We start from the raw sequence: 17570 nt of genomic DNA on the forward strand, positions 1-17570 counted from the left end.
ATAGCTGGGTGGCCCAGGGGGAATAACTCAATCTCTCTGAGCCTCAATCTCCTCAATCCACAAACGAGGATATGAGGGCTGATCTTACATTGTGGTTACGAGGACCAAATGAGAAAACATAGACAGGACTCCAGGCCCAGAATCCAGCCCAAGGAGACCCTCAAGAAGGGACTGCTGCTATGAAACACCAAAGTGCCCTTGAGTAAATCAACACGCAGGTGGCAGAGGAACATGGTGGCCAGCAATAGCAGTGAGCCCTGAAACTCCATCTGTGAGCAGCATGGCTGCCCAGGGACCCTCCACGTTACAGAACTGGACCCTCTGCCCCAACACAGTGGTGGAAAGAAGGGGATTCATAATCAGAAACGTACCTGGCTCCTGCCTCCAGCTGTTCTTTCCTGCGAGGAGATGAGAGAAAAATAATAAGCAAGCATAAATTACATGGAACAGCTTCCCCTTCCCCCAAATTTGCCCCAAAGCTTCCCTTTGACGAAGATGAAGGAACAGAGGAGAGCTCCAGGACAGGATGGTGAGTGTGGAGGGGAACCACGAGCGAGACGAGTTCCCCAGCCAGACCCCAGGTCCCCACTGCTATGGTTTGGCTCTGAGCTCTTAAGGGTCGTCTCAGCCGTTCACTAATTTACTCATGCAGAAACTGGTTGCTGAGCACCTATTCTGCCCCAGATCTTGTGCTGGGTTCAGCTGACTTGTTTAGTGGTGGGGACAGACTAGGAAACCAGGAATTTCATGATTTAGCAGCCACACACCCATCGCTATGACCACCACCATCATCATCGATGACATCCTCCTCCTCAATGCTAATATTTATTGAGCAATAATTAATAGGCAGATACTATTTTAAGTGCTCTTTATGGATTAACTCACTTAATCCTCATAACAACTCTATGAGGTATTATTATCATCTCCATTTTTCTGATGAGAAAACTGATGCACAGAGAGGTTAAGTTAATTGCTCAAGATCTCACAATTAGGAAGCAGCAGAGTCAGGATTCAAACCCAGGTGATCTGGCTTCTGAACCCACACTCCCAACCACGAGGCCACAGGTGGCATGTACACATTCATGACTCTGAGCCTTCGCTCAGGCTTTCCTAGAATTCCCTTCTTCTTTTCTCTGCCTGGAACAGTCTTACTCATTCTTGAAGTTCTAGCTGGAGGGGCTGGCTCCTCCTTGGGTTTCTTATCCAACTCCCCAGGGTCTAGACTGAGCTAATGTGAGATTCCCATGTGAGATCGTGTTTGGACCACATCGTCTTAGAATTACATGGTGGTCCCTGAGCTGCTAGGGGCAGAGTCCCTGTTTCTTCAGCTCTAAAATCTGGGCACCCTATACCCTGGCACAAGGTAAGTGCACCATAAATACTGAATGACTAACTGGCCCATCACTGGGATGCAGGGGGGGTAGAAATGGGGAGAGAGCAGGCGGCATCACGATAGAGATAAAAGAGCCAGTTGGAGAGTTAAGAATTTCTAGTTCCTAGATTGGCTCAGGATCTGGTTTCACAGAGCTGGTCACACATCCTCTGGGCCCATTTCTCTGCCACGTGGACAGAAAAAGCTCTGAATTTCTAGAAGTCTCTGGGCCTCTGACTCCAGGAGAAGTAGAGGAGGCAACAAGAGGAGAAGGGAAGGGTGAGGGAGTGAGCTGAGGGCAGGAGAGGAGCAGAAGGCACGGTGGCAGCAGTGTTAGAGAATCAGAGCCACCGCTTTCCATTCCTTTCTCACTTTCCAAGACAAGGATTTCATGCTGTCTCTTCTATCAGCACACTTTCCCACCTCCCCACTTCCCTCCATGTTTTGTGGCCTTAACTCATCTCTCACTGAGCTCTGCCCCATGGTCCCACCCCTAAATCAACAACCTCTTACAGCTGGCTCCACCTACTGGCTTCCCCTCTGCGCTGATGGATAAAGGCTCCACGCTCCTGATGATGGCCAGTCCTCCACTTGTGCTTTGGAGCCCATGCCCCTACCCATGCTCCCTCCTCCAGTTCTTTCCCTCCCCACTGCATCCACAGGAATCCCTCTCTACTAGACTCTTCTAGTCAAGGAAAAAACCCTGGCCCCACACCCCCCTGCAGCTGCCGTCTGCACTGGCTGTCCCCATGTGCTCATTTCCATGTCACTCTTTACTCCAGGTAAACTGGTTCTATGTCCACTACTCCACTGAGATTGCTCTAGCCACAGCCCTGAAAAACTCCGTGACAACATCCTTGTCTTCATCATCTTGTGACAGGATCAGCACAGTTGACCCTCTCCTGGTCACTGTTATGTCCTAATGCCAAACACAGTGCTTAGCACATAAGAGATGCTCAGTCAATACTTGCTGAATGAATGGGACAAATGAATTTGTAACCAATTCCAGATGGGGTGTCCTAGCCTCGCTGTCACTAACATGGTTTCACAGGACTATAATTTGGGGGCTTAGTGTCTTGCCTTCCCACTATAACACCAACGCCTCCTTCCAGCTCAGATTCAGCCAGCAGAGACTGACACCCTCTATGGGCCAGATACTGTGACATGCATTGTCACACATTTTATTCAGTTTGACCTGCAAAACAACAATCTTCAGAGAGGGGTATTATTGTCCCAATAATCCTTGTCTCATCTTACTTTTGCCCAGTTTTCTCCCTAAATAACTTTTTCTTCTCACAGATACTATGGGTTTTGGCCTAAGACCTGGATTCCAATCTCTCTTGCATCACTTACCAGCTGGGTGACATTAGGCAAGCTAATTAATCTCACTGATGCTCTGATTCTTCACCTATAAAACTGTGGTTATGAAAAATGGAGTTACCCATTCTACTTATCTTCCAGGACATTCTATAGATTAAATGAGAGAGCATGTATGAAAGCAGATCCAATGTGATTTGGCCATAGAGAAGGATGACTGCTTGTTTCCCATTCTCCATTTCTACACACTCCAATAATCTTGACCCTGGTCATAAAAGGAACAAGTCCTGGTTACACAATGAATTAACTGGGTCGTCTTGGTCAAGTAACTTCTACTTCCTGGGCCCAAGAATCCTCCTCTCCATTTTAGTTCTACTAGCTAATGATTCCAGAACTGCACTGTCCAATATAGTAGCCAATAATCACATCTGGCTATTAAAATTAAAATTAAAAATTCAGTTCCTCAGTTGTACTAGTAACAGTCAGATACTCAACAGCCACATGTGACTAGTGGATACCATATTGGACAGAGCAGCTATACATAACTCCATCAGCACTTTTAGGAAACCAATCAGTGTGCATGCTCTTCCGCTGATGGAAAGCAGCATCTTGTTTTTAATGCCTGCCCTCATCTCTGCTTGTACATAAGAATGTACAATCTACCATCCCCCCAGGATCTTCCCGTACCTTCTCCGACTCCTACCACCTACTTGTACTGAGTCTGCACAGTCTCCATTGGCCAGCAAATCAGAAGCCCTAGGTTTGTTCTCAGCTATGTGCACAGGATGTGTGGCCTTGAGCAAGTTTCTGAGCTTCTGGGGGCCTCAGTTTCTTCTCACATAAAATTGGGATTGGACTTGAAACTCTCTGAGGTTCTTTACAATTCAAAAATAATGAGATTATAATTTTAAATAGTAATGAAAGAAAAACAAAAAGGCAATACTATCATCCATCACTGCTAGCCCCAAACATATATATACTTGCAAATCAACAAAGGACTACACTGAGCTGGAAATCAATATGGCACCACTCCTAGGGATGGACTACACAACTTTGTCTTTAAAATCTTTTAGAGGAAGGTAAAATGGTGCAGCCACCATGGAAAACAGTCTGGCAGCTCTTCAAAAAGTTAAGCATAGAGTTACCATATTACCCAGCAAACCCACTCCTAGGTATGTACCCAAGAGAACTGAAAACATAGCTCCACACGACATGTCCCTGAACATTCACAGCAACATAACAGCCAAAAGGTGGAAACAACCCAAATGTACATCAACTGATGAATGGATGAATAAAATGGGGCATACATAATAGAATATTATGCAGCCAGAAAAAGGAATAAAGTTCTGATACACACAGCGACATAGATGAAACTTGAAAATTTTATGCTAAGTGAAAGAAATCATAAGATTTCATTTTTATGTGAAACATCCAGTTTAGGCAGAAGAGAGACAGAAAATAGCTTAATGGTTGCAGGGGCTGGGGGAGGGGAGGAACAAGGAGTCACTGCTAATGGGTACAAGGTTTCTTTTTGGGGTGATGAAAATGTTCTGGAATTAGATAATGGTGACTGATGGCCAACTTTGTGAACATACTAAAAATCACCCAATTGTCCACTTTAAAAGGGTACCTTTCATGGTATGTGAAATCCTCTTATAATACGTGAAATACATCTCAATAAAGTCATTATTTTTTTAAAAGCATAAATAAAAACCAAAAAGCCTTCATGGGGCAGGTGAGGACACACCAGGATATTATCAGCTACTTCTTCACCATTAAACATATGGAGTGGGTTGGAACTCAGAGACCTTCTTTTCCCAAGGAGCTGCCTTGTTTCAGAATGGTTGCTAAGTGAATTCTCTAGTGACTTTAAACTTTTGTCCTTGAAAAAAAGAAAGAAAGAAATGTTCTCTCTGGGTTTAGAAGCCATTCCCATGTCACAGCGGCTGTCTGCGGCACAATGTATCCATCCAAGTCTCTGACAGCTAGGACAATGCCTTTTTATAATACATCAAACCAAAAGAATGGGCCTATTGCCAAGACCTTGGGATGCACAGCAAATGGAAATCGTCTTGGTTCTGCGTTCAATGTGGTTGCGCATGTTCTTGTTTTTGAGTTCAAGGTCACTCTGTTCTCTTAAGGGGTACCACTTGCCCATTCTAAGCAGACTCTTGCTATCTAAAAGAAGGCCGATGCTATCCCGGACCTGAAATGATTATGCAATAATAGAATTTTAGAATCAAAAGGAATCACACGGTTCATCTTCTGAGGAAGCACAGCTAATTACAAGTAAGAAGACAGTCAGTAAATCCAAACTTTCTGTTGTCAGTGCGGTTGAGTCGATTCTGACTCCTAGCGACCCTGTAGACAGCAGAGCAGAATGCTGCCCGGTCTTTTGCGCCATTCTCTCACCTTCCAGCACTGTATCAGACAATGCTCCGCTGATATTCACATGGTTTTCATGGCCAGTTTTTTTGGAAGTAAGTGGCCAGGTCCTTCTTCCTAGTCTGTCTAGACTGGAAGCTCCACTGAAACCTGTCTGCCACAGGTGACCCTGCTGGTATTTGAAATACTGGTGGCACAGCTTTCAGCATCACAGCAACAAACCCAAACTCTATCATTCACTTATGGAAGCCTTGCTTCTTCTGTCTCCTTAACTCTTCCACAAGTCATCGCTCCCTGAGGTTTTCCCTTGGCTTATTCCGTTCCAGGTCCTCTCTCTCCTCTCCCTTCTTACTGTTTCTACCTTGATCTAGGCCCTAATCTTCTCTTACCCTGAATCCTGCAATCATTTGTTAGCTGATCTCCTTGCCTAGAATCTTGAGCCTGTCCAATCCAAGCTCCACACTCGTTTCTGTCATCTTCCTGAGACAGAGATCTGATCACGTCATTCTCTGCCTCAAATGGTTTCCCTTCACCTTCAGGATTAAGGTTAGGTTCCTTCACAAGTCACCTGTGACATTCTCCAGTCTGGTCCGGCACTTAACATATACAAGGGGCTTAAAATTTTGGTGACAGGGGCTGGCCTGGTGGCATAGTGGTTAAGTGCACATGCTCTACTTTGGCAGCCCGGGGTTTGTGGGTTCAGATCCTGGGCGCGGACCTACACACCACTCATCAAACCATGCTGTGGTGGCATCCCACATACAAAAAAAAAAAATTGCTGACTGAATTCCCCAAACAGGAAATGGCAGATGCCACTAGAACCATTTAAGAGTGACAGCACGAGAGATGGCAACATGGGAGAGATGAACGGGGGCCTGAGGTTTTGGGGACTTGTTGGTCATGGTCAGGTTTTGGATTTTATTTCCTTTGTCATGGTCATCCATCAGAAGGTTTAATGCAGGGAAATGAGTCAGCAGAACCCAGATCTTGTGAATTTCCTTGAATCTTTATCACAATCTGGTGATGGGAAGAAGGGATATTTGAGGCTGAGTTCAGACACTGGTGGCAGGTCCTATAATGAGTGTGCGGGAGGGTGATATGGGGATATGGGGATGGAGGGAGCCAACCATCTAGTACTGGGTCACACTACAGTTTATGAAACCAAAGACGTGTGGCAGAAACACACTTCAGAGAGGTCCCAGTTCCAGGTGTGAGGAGGGGACACAACCGCCCACTGATTTTAACGCACCTTAACATTTGAGAACATCTGACTTATTTCATAGGGTGCAGGATTACATGAAATATGAACTTGGATCCCTGGAACATGTTGGATATCCAATAAATATTAATTCCCCTCTCCCTTTTATAGGTGCTGGCCACAAGAAGAGGTTTCTCTTTTTTTCCTGAGACCTTTAATGGAAACTCCCACCTCTGAGAACACAAATCAACATCTCTGGGGTGCCAGAGGACTCTTCCTGCTGCTTCTTCCACCTGTCCTTTCCCAGCGTCCAGGGTGGTCTGTGGGTGCAGGCCATGCCCAGGTGGCAGGGCCTCTAGGATTGCTAGAGTGGCCCACTGCAATGGCTCCCCACCTCATCAGCCACTGATCCTGCCCAAACAATGATGGGACCTTCCCTTATCAGCCACTCCACATTGTCCAGCTGGAACCCCTGGCAGCACACTGGGGTCATCTGGGAGCCTTAAAAAAATACTGATGCCTGGGCCCACCCCTGGGGACTCTGATTTAATTAGGTTGGGTGTAGCCTGGGCATTGGATTTTTTTTTTTTTTTTAAAGATTTTATTTTTTCCTTTTTCTCCCCAACGCCCCCCGGTACATAGTTGTGTATTCTTCGTTGTGGGTTCTTCTAGCTGTGGCATGTGCCTCAGCGTGGTCTGATGAGCAGTGCCATGTCCGCGCCCAGGATTCGAACCAACAAAACACTGGGCCGCCTAGACGGAGCGCGCAAACTTAACCACTCGGCCACGGGGCCAGCCCCGGCATTGGAATTTTTTAAGCTTCCAGGTCACTCTAACATATGGCGCAGACTTGGATCCACTGTGCTGAGGACATCTTCCAGGAAACCATGAAGGCCACAGACACAAATCCAGACCCACGGGAGGGAAGGTCAGTCACGCTCTGAGTGTTTAGAAGGGTTGCCACTTGCCTGAAGAACGGAAAAGAGACGACTGATTCGTAGAATCTCCATGTTGCCACGAGATCAATCCTGTTGGGGTTGGTAGCATAATACCTCCAGGCAGCCTGAGGACGAGAAAGGAGGGGCAGAGATGATGGGGTGTCGCCCTAAACTTTCACACAGAAGCCCCAACATTAGAACATTGGTTAATTGTGCACTGAGGTGATACCCAGAGAAGCTGGGATTCTTGGCTTTTTGTAGCTCCTTTGGGAAGTAACCCTTCCTTGACCCCATCATCTTGGAGCTATAATTGGTGTGGTGGGGGGTGGGGCTGTGGAGAGGTGAACTGCAGTGGGGTTGTAGGGGGCTGGGTGTATAATCTCTGAAAGGAGCAGGGACTTCTCTTGACACGAGGCTCCTTGAGACTTCTCAAATATAGGAAGATATACAGTCTTTTGTGCCATGTGTAGGTGCAAGAGACAGCCAGGAGAGAGGCTTGGATCCTGATATACTAGAACTTCTGGGATATTGTGATGGTTTGGGGTTTAAGGGATAACGGAGCAGATGCTTAGAGATTGGGACTGGCCTAGAAACTATAATATGTAGGATAACATCATGTACCATCCTGTATCCGACCCACAGATCCACAGAGACACTCACTCCAGTTGGACACAAGTTTATGAGTGTGTGGTCAGGCAGACATCCAGCCCCATACAGCTGCAGCCCGCACACTCTACCTTCCCATTCTCTGTGCTCCAAACAGCCCATAAAACCATGAAGCAGGAGCTCCCCCTGAAGTAAAAGAGGGAACACTTCTGCCTTTCTCCCCACCTCTCACTGTTGTCCCTCAGCCCATGGTGGGGACAGCGATGGAGATGGAGAGCTGGCAGGAGACCAACATCCCTTGGTGCATGATTGTCTACTGGGGCAGAACAAATGGAGAGCTGTTCAATATTCTGCACACATAAGACACCTCTTCCTTTCTTGGCTTACGAGCTCTCTGTCCTTGGCAGATGTGAGGGGCCACATCGCCTTGCAGCTCATTGGCTAAGTACCAGGACCCCAGACTGACTCTTCCTTGTGGGTTCCTAGGTCAAGATTGGGGTGGGAAGGAGAAGGAGAAGCCTAGTATGGACCCAGGTCCAAACCAAATTCTCCACTCCAACATTATTAGTAAAAGAGCTGATGGGTTGATCTCTGTCTATTTGTCTATCCCTGTTGAGTCCTGTGTGTGTCTCTTGATTGGCTTAGAACTTGGATGGGAGAGTGGCAGGACTTTCAGTACACACAGAGACAGGTCATGTGGATAACCACAGAAACACCCACAGCCATCACAAACAAGCATGGTGCTGGGTCCTGTCGCAGTTCACGGGCATTCCCACTCTGGTGCAAGCACACATAGACACACACATAGACAGACACAGGCACATGGGGATCCCGGCCCGTTCCAGTTCACCTCTGGGCAGACAGACCTGAATGAGCTCAGCAGCCGGCTTCCTTCTTTTCTCGAAGTGCTTCTGACGGTGCTGCTCCTGCACCTTGAGTGCCAGCCCGGACCCCAGGATGCCCTGGAGGGAGAAGCCGCAGCAAAGTCAGCCCCACCTGGACTGTCCCGGAGCCACACCCCCACTCCCGGGGCTCCGCAGCGACAACACCAAGCGGAGGGGAGGAGGGGAACAACCCCTCCCTTCTCTTGCAGGGGGTGGGAGCTGGGTTACACGGAGCCAGGGAGTCAGAAGGGCCTGGGTTCAGTGCCTGACTCTGCCGCTTCCAGCCATGAGACCCTGGGCAAGCCCCTCAGCTGCTGCATCTCAGTTCCCTCCCCAGGGAAGTGGGATAATAGCACCTACCTCACAATCTTGTTAGGAAAAAGAATCAGATAATGTATAGGACCTGCCTAGTAAGGCGTGCGGCACAGAACAAATGGCCAGTAAATGTTAATGGAATTTTAAAAATATTTCAGCTGTTTGAATTGTCACTTGAGACTTTTACTGTGGCTGGAATTTCCCAGAATTGTGATCTGCTTTGATTTCCAGGTCAGACTCCCACGTGGATTGAATGGGGAGAAGCACACACTTTTCAAGTTGAAAGAGGACTCAGAGACTGTGCAGCAGCCCCACAGCCCCTCACCGGCTTTACGGAGCAGGAAACTGAGATGCAGAGAGGTCATAAGCCCAAGGTCAAAGAGCTTAGAAAAAAGCAGACAAGGTAGGGCTGCAACGGAGAGAGAAGATGGCCAACATATGGATGGGAGATGAAGGCGTGAAGGAGGGGTTGTCATTTAAGAAGGTTCTCTCCAAACTTGGTGATTAAGAGCCAGCAGCCCTGGGGGCCCTGGTGCCACCACCCAGTAGCCTTGTGCTGTGGAAACTTTACTAACCCAAGTAAGCCTCAGCTTTCTCATCCGGAAAATGGAGATAAATAGAGCTCCAAACTCATAATGTTGTCATGAAGATTAAATGAAGTGATGGAGGTAAAGCATTTGGCATGATTCCAGTGCACAGTAAGTTCAACCAGAGCTATTTATTATTATTGTCATTATTACACTTACGGCACTGGGCTTTGGGAAGTTAGTCTATCGTGGGTCAAGACTTACTCTTGAGCGAAATGCATTTTTTTTATGCACAACAGTAAATGATAGGGTGAGGGAAGGGAGCTTGCCAATACAAAGGACCTGCCATGTGCAAGGAGCCCGGAATGCATGGGTGAAAGACCTAATCTCAGCCCCCAGGGAACTCACAGTCCCCTGGGGGAGGCAGACATGGAAACGTGCTATCCCAGCACAGGGTCAGAAATGCCTTCACAGAGCTCCGCACAGAGGAGGGAGCGGGTGACTCAGCCTAAAGGAGGCAGCATTGAAACTGGGTTTTGGAGAAGCAGCTGGCAAACGGAGCAGTGCAGCCTATGGCAGAGCGGCAGGAAACCTAAGGTAAGGGGGTGCTGTTGAATTGATAGGGCTGGAATTCAGGGTACGAACGATGGAAGAGGAGGCTGGAAAGTTCACCTGGGCCAGGCAGTGAGGGGTCCTGCTTGTCACCCTAGGGAGAACATCGAAGGTACTTACCGCTGGAAGAGCAAAAAAGGAGACGCCAATTAAGGAAAAGGTAGCTGCAATCAGACGGCCTTCCCACGTTTTGGGCGTCTTGTCTCCGTAGCCAATGGTGGCCAGTGTGATCTGCAGAGAGCAGAGTTCAGACGCGGGGCTTCCCAGGGAGGGGAAATCAGTGACTGTCCACTGAGCTTCCCCATAAGCCTTTGCACTACTTGGGAATGCTTTTCCCAAGTGAGAAAAGGTGCCAAGCACTAAGTGACTTATACAGGAGCTGTGAGCCCATAGCTGTTTCTAAGTTAAGGACCTCCTACCTATAGTCAATCGGTCATTGATACTTCAACAGCTGCAAACGTGTGTATGTGCACACACATTCGTGTATATATTTGCGTATGTGTGATTTTGTGTATAGCCATGTTTCCGAATATATGTGTGCTTGTGAGCGTGTTTGTGTATTGGGTGCATACATGTGCTTGTCTAATGTCTGTGCACGTGTCTGTTCTGGTGTGTGTGGATATTGCCATGTGCATTTACATGTGTAGGTTATCCGTGCACACGTACTTATGGACACGAAGGCAGGATACAGAGCAGTTAAGAGTGTGGCCTCTGGAGCCCAGCTGCCTGAGTTTGAAGCCCAGGTCAACCACTAACTGGCTCAGAGATCTTCCACAAATTAGTTACCTAACCTTGTGATGCCTCAGTTTCCTCATTTTTAAAAAGGGGCTGATAACAGGAGTTGTTTGAGCTTAAAACATGTTAATAAATGTAAAGTGCTTAGAGCAATGCTCTGGAGCAAGGCAAGCCTTCCATCCATGGTAGCATTAGTATCACATGTCCCTGTGGGTGGCGGGCTGTGCATCTCTAGGTGGGTTTGAAGGTCTGCGTGTGTGAATCGGCCACAGTGTCTGTTTGTACATGCACGGCTTGGCTGATAACAGCCTACAGCCAATGAAGTAAGGTCCCTGAGTGGCCATGGGAACAGACTGTTCAGAGCCCTGACTTTTTATAAATGGTACGGCAAAGCCTGTTCCAAGAGCACACCGTGCGGGGGCCTCGCAGGGGCAGGTTCAGAAATGCAGGAAGCCGAGCTCTCACCAGGGACTGCAGAATGTGGCTGCCCTGGGCAGAGCATGCCCATGCCACGCCCTCCACCTCTCCCCATCGCTAACAGTCAATCCCCAGTGGGGGGGCCTTCAAGGCGGTGACTCACCAGGCCCCACCACAGGGCGTCTGCATAGGTCTCAAACTCCTCTTTGACCTCTCCTCCTTGTGCATCCGGTACATCTTTCTCAACCAGGTAGACAAGGAATGAAGAAAGGATGAGCGTCAGGAACCCGATGTACCAGGCGGTGATGAGCTCCTGGGGAGTGAGCAGTGGATAAGGGGAGTGGGCATGGGGAGGTCACTGGGTGGATGCTGGAGGCAGACCTACTGGAGCTGGAGTCCAGGTTTGCCAGCTCTGTGACTGTGGTTCATCACTTACCTTCTCTGATCCTCACCTCCTTCACTGTAAATGGGATAAGTAATATGGTCATTAGCGTATGGTTCTAGGAGGAGAGGAAGATTTCTGCCTTTGGGTCACCTCGATATCACAGCCCAAGAGGCTTCACAGAAAGGCGAGAAGGCAGGAGGAACCGGCCGCTACCCCTGGGACAATGCTCGGGACTCAGGAGGCTTGAATATGTGCAGGACTGGGCAGAGCAAGGACAAAGCTCGGTTCTACTGGGAAACGGACAGCAAGGGGGAGCTGGCGCGGCACAGCAAACAGAGCTGTGGCCAGGGATCCAGCCTCACCACCAATTGACTGTGTGACCCTGGGCAAACCGCCCCTCCTCCCCAGCATTGATCTCCTCATTTTTAAAATGAAGGAAATGGACCACAGAGTTCTAGAAAGTGCCATGTGTACTACCGGTGGAGTGCAGTTTTCATGTTAGTCACGTCTCGATTTAAACCATATTAAAAACCATATTTATAAATAACATACAACCTATCACTTCAAGGATATTATCACCTGATAGATCAGGACATATGAGTAAGTACACAGGAGTAAGCTGATTTAAAGAAAAATGTTGAGGACCAGTAAGGATGGTGTAAAGATACAGCAAAGATGGGCAAATGAAACCCCCTGACGGAGACAATCCCTGAGGGTCCCTCTATTTCTCTCACTCTGTTCCAGTCTCAAGGTTTAGCGAGGTAGGCTGGGCGAGATGAAAGTCAAGGTTACTGGCGAACGCAGCCTGGAGGTTAGGTTGGTCATTCCTGCTGAGTCATCCAGAGTTGTTCCTATCGATACACTTCATCTATCCAGCCGTCTGCGGCCAGTCAGCTGGCCTTCCTTCTGGGTCTACAGAATCTTGCTGACAGGGTGGCTGCCTGCCTCCCTCGGTGCCGTTGCCCACATTGCTCTCACTGCCTGAACGGTCTTTCCCCACGGGACCAACCAAAGAGCCTCGAGTCATCTTCAGACTCACATCACCTCCGTTATGAAAGTTTTCCGAACATTTGCTCGCCCAACCAGAGATGGAGTCCATCTCTATTTTCTAAAAAGCCTTCTATAATCTCTCACACTTCATTATGCTCATTTGCATACAGGTCTGGCTCCCGCACAGCATCATATGCACAGAGCACTCTGTGAGCTCACTCCACATCAGAGAGAGAGGTTAGCTGAGACGGTGCAAGCAATGCAGCCAGCCATTCCCTCGGCGAGGGTCTGTCCAGCTCGGGGCTCAAGAAGTGAAAGGTGAACCGGATCGTCCCTCCCCAGCAGCTATGGGAGCAGGATCCTCTTGCCTTGTTTGGTGTGGTTTTAGCGTTCCTATGTTTTTTCCCACCCTCTGGCCCCCAAATATGAGTCAGAAGTTTCGTCTGGTGCTTAATCAAGGAAACAGCTGTCTGTTCACGTGTGCACAGAAAGACTGGCTGTGTTGGACCATCAAGAGGTGGTATAATGGTCACCGATGAGGAATGAAGATGTGCCCCAGTTCTGTGCTTTGCAGTCATTTAAGAGGCTATCCAAGGTAATTATGACTTTACACGACTTTTGCCAGCAGCTCTGTGGCAGAGCCTGTGGCTATCCCCGGATATCCACGGGCTCCTGCATGTGCCCAAGGACCCAGCATTCAGACTGAGGCTGAGGGACGGAGTCTAGCCAGTGAGTGGGATGGATGGGAGCAACTTGCTGCCTGCTCCTCAAATCTAGTCTGCAGGATGCCACACGCCCCTCTTCCCTTGCCTCGGTGACTCAAGCCTCATTTTCAAGACACACGAGAGCCACCCAGCCCACACCAGACACCGTGTGAGCGAGAAGATGGTCATTGGTTTTATAGTAGGTCTCAGAGATCCCAGAGCTTCTTTGTTGTGGAAGCAGAGCCTGGCCTATCCTAAGTTTAAAAGTCTAACCCTGTGTAACATGGGCCTGCATGTGTAACATGCTCTGCATCTCTGACTCCCAGGGGAGCCACGTGTGGAACTTGGCCCAGAGTACCTGTTTTTTGAATGAATGAATGAAGAAATGAATTGATAAGTGTCTATTCATCAGGATCAGAGAAGGAACTGATAAATGGGGAAGGTGGACTCACACCCAGGCAAGTGCTAACTCCTACACACACTGCCTGCCCCCGCAGCGAGGGCCAGCTCAGCAGCGGCTCTGCAGCTTAGGAACAGGGAACGGCTAAGAGCCCATCTAGTGGGGACTGTCGGGGTAAGATGGGACACAGAGCTGGACAAGCAGCCTCTTTTCCCACCTTCACTCTCCCACCACAGAGATGTGACTTTGTCTTGAAGTTCTGTCCCTCTGGCCTAGCTGTGGGGTGGCATGGACCCATCTCTTCCCAGGAATTCCATGACAAACATCCAGTTGTTGTCTATTCTAATCTGAAGGAACACAGGACCAGGACCCAAACCAACCATTTTTCGCCCGGATTTAGGTTAGGTGTTGCTAACACATCCTCTGATAAAAAGATAAAATAGAAGGGCGGGCAGAAGAAAGAAGTCTCAAGAGGATGCTCTGACCTCACCAAGGCTGTGGCCAGAGGAGCAGAGACAGGGAACAAACGTGTATGGGAAGACTCTGCATTCTAAGGCGAGACTCCCAGGTGTTTAAATTTGTATTTTCATTTTAATTACATATTTACTTGTACTGTTTGTGTAGAAGAGCATATTTGGAATTATAAACGCTGCCATTCATGAGCGCCTAGTATTTACCAGGCTTCAATGTATCTTTTCTCCTGTGAGCAGCCAGAAGGATTAACATTTTAACCATTGAGGAAGCTCGTAAAGATACAGCAGCTTCTTTTAAAGTCTTCGGGCTGGAACATGGCAGAGCTGCCGTCTGACTCCTAAGCTCATATTCATTCTACTATGAGACACCGTCTCAGAGGAATCCACCCCGCAACGTATGTGGGTGTGTCCCTGGGATGCAGGAACGCAGCAGCTGTGCTGGGGTTGTCCAGTCGGCGGTGGCACGGTGATGTGAGCGCTTCTAAGGAAAACTGAGCTCCCCAAGGTCAAGGTCAACTTGCCCCCGGCTCACTGTCTTAGGTGCAGTTCCCCAGAAGCAGAGCCAGAGGCGGGAATGCGGATGCATGTGACTTATCTGTATGTGATTACTGGGGTGGGGGGGGTGGTGGTCTCAGGAAAGAGTGAATGAGGGGAGCCAGACCCGGCAGGAGAAGGAGCTAAGCAAGGATGTGGTCTCGGCTGCACCTCCTTCTGTCCCAACCCACGGGGAGCTCTGGAGTGTGAAGTGCTCCACAGAGCTGGTCCCACGTGAAGAAAGGTACCCTGTGTCAGTTAGTCACTGGCCGTGGGCTCCCCTGATGTGAGGGGAGGAGGGAAAGGACAATATAACCTCCTGGGCAAAGCAGCTCTCCTTTACTTCTCCAGAGAAGGGGACAGCTGGGAACATTAGCAGCCAATGACCACTTTCTGGAGACACTGTAAGGGAGGAGATGCCATGGGAGGGCACAGGTGGGTGAGAAGCCCACGTGGTCTCGTGGCTTCTCGTGGCACTTACTTTGCTGTGGGCACAGATGGCCGAGCCCAGGAGCTTCCAGGTGCCGCCCCTCCGGTCCATCCGCAGCATGCGCAGGATCTGCAGGAAGCGCAGGCTTCGCAGTGACGTGGCCAGGACATTGCCCTGGTTTCCCACGGCAACCACCGGCACCGAAGCAATCAGCACGAAGATGTCTGCGGAAGAGGGCAGAGAGGAGGCAGGGGAGAGGGCAGAGCAGATCAGCCGAAGGCAAGGGAGCCATCACGGGCACTGTCTGCTGGCAGACAAGCATGTGCCACAGCTGCTGTGATAAATCGTGACATAATCACATGCAGGAAGTAGGATCCTTCTCTGTGACAGATGAGGAAGCAGAAGCTCTGAACACGAGTGCCTCCCCAAGGAGGCTACGCGGCCGGATGCAGTTGAGTTGGGATCGGAGGCAGGCCTGTTGGACTCCGACGCTCTTTCTAAATCCCAGGGAAGCAACTCCCCAGCGTGGCACTTGAGGGTCACTCCCTGGCAGAGAGGGGACCAAGGCTGCCCCAGTTGTGGAGCTGAAGCCTGAAGCGCAGACAGTTTTACTGTGGGTTTTCCCCCAAAAGCAGCACTTGAGACCCGGACTCGGCTGTGAGTACCTTTTTGAAAGATGATGCCAGGCAGCAGAAGTGAGGGGAGAGGGAGACAGGAAAGGAGAAAAAGTTGACATAAGGGGTGTTATCAAGGTCAGTGCTGGAGCCTCTGAGCTGCAGGCAGAACCTCCCAAGATCGTCCCTCTGAAAGATGGGAGCTGGGGCATCTGTCCATCGGCTCCTGTCCCCTGCTGGTTGATGGTCGCTCCTGGGGTGGTTAATGCCCCCACGCTTCTGAGCTGCACTGTCTGGTGACCTCCCTTAGCTTCAGCAAAGGCCCTGGGGTAGACTGTGGAAAAACATGAGCCCCACCCATGAAGTGGGATGCTGGTGTCGGGAGGTGACAGAGAAATGTCTACCAGAGCTGCAGCTGAAAGCAGAGAGGTCAAGGGGATGAGGCACTTCTGAAGGGGCCAGGCTGGCTCCTGAAGTCAAACAGCTGAGCATGGAAGAGAATGTGCCCTGGTCTCTTCCTTATTCCCTTCCGTGGCCCCAAGCCCCCCATCAATGGTCTCCCCACTGTACTACAGAGGGTTAGCAAGTGAAAAGGACTTCATGGTCAAGTCAATTAGGGAAAAATTCAATTAAACAGGTTTGTGACTGCAGGACTTCTCAGAGCCTTTAATATACTAATATGGACTGTGACTCTCAATTATATAAATGAAGTACAGCCTTCCTCAAAAGATTTCAACCATGGAACTGTTTTTGGCAAGAGCATCAGAGTTCCAAGGAATGTTTCTCTGCTGGGCAAAGTTCAAGCTCCTGAAAACCCTCTGTGACCTGGCCCTGGGGAACCTTCCAGAAGCACGTGTGGTTTTCTGAGCACACAGTGCTCTCTCACACCTCCGTACCTTTGCATGTGCGGGTCTTTCAGCTTGGAATAGGTTTCTCAATTCACACCCAGGTGTATTTGCCAAAAAAGCTGGCACCCTCTGTAGCATATCAGAGTCCTCCAGATGTGTCTAAGCTTGGAAAAAACTAGGGGTCAAACATCTGGATACTAATGTCTGTATCCTTGGCTAGGCTTCTCAGTTTATCTGTGTGAAACTATCCACTTATAATGTTTGTGGAAAAGGAAACAAAACCAAACTGAGATGCCTGGTAAACATGGCTCAAGTCTATGATGTCAGAGAGGATGATGGATTCTGGCCTGGATAGACCCATCCCACCCGAAATGGCGAGGTCTGAGTCTGCCCGGAGCATGAAGGTCATGATGATCATGGACACGATAACCACACTCTGGTCAAACACACAGAGAAAAGCGGCATTTCCCACAAGGGCTACGTTACGGGAGAAGTGGAGATGAGCAGAGCAGAAATGCAGCAACACCAGAAATGGAGCCAGCTGGGATGGCGTGGTGCTGAGGCTGGCCTCATCTCTCCGGGGCAGGTGGGCAGGGGAGCATGCTCTGCAGCTCTCTGTTACATCAGCCTGTCTTGGAACAGGGGCGACTGCTCCGTGGGGAATGCTCCCGTGCTGGAGTGGTCCAGGTTCCATTAGCTGGGATGTTCTCGAACTGGGCAGGAATCTCTGAATTTGGGCACTGTCAACCAGCAAGTCACCTCCCCCACCCCAGCTCACACACACACACACACACACACACACTCGACTTCTGGTCAGCACTGGGTAGATGGCTCCAAAGAAGAAAAAGAAGTCAGCTTAACACCCGTGCCCCTGCAAAAGCCTTGA

At 49.3% G+C, this 17570-nt stretch overlaps 1 protein-coding gene across 1 annotated transcript in view; it reads right to left on the reverse strand.

The window, feature by feature from the left end:
* KCNQ3 (potassium voltage-gated channel subfamily Q member 3) overlaps window positions 1-17570 on the reverse strand; it is a 299717-nt gene that overhangs the window by 26385 nt on the left and 255762 nt on the right. The window contains exons 4-9 of the mRNA XM_014831297.3: window positions 15274-15446; window positions 11470-11619; window positions 10275-10385; window positions 8683-8778; window positions 7241-7335; window positions 372-398 (exon numbers count right to left, since the gene is read on the reverse strand). Of these exons, the coding sequence (XP_014686783.2) occupies window positions 372-398; window positions 7241-7335; window positions 8683-8778; window positions 10275-10385; window positions 11470-11619; window positions 15274-15446 (652 nt within the window). The remainder of the gene's footprint in view (window positions 1-371; window positions 399-7240; window positions 7336-8682; window positions 8779-10274; window positions 10386-11469; window positions 11620-15273; window positions 15447-17570) is intronic.

The sequence above is a fragment of the Equus asinus genome, chromosome 12 (assembly GCF_041296235.1).
Source record: "Equus asinus isolate D_3611 breed Donkey chromosome 12, EquAss-T2T_v2, whole genome shotgun sequence".
In the NCBI taxonomy this organism is placed as follows: domain Eukaryota; kingdom Metazoa; phylum Chordata; class Mammalia; order Perissodactyla; family Equidae; genus Equus; species Equus asinus.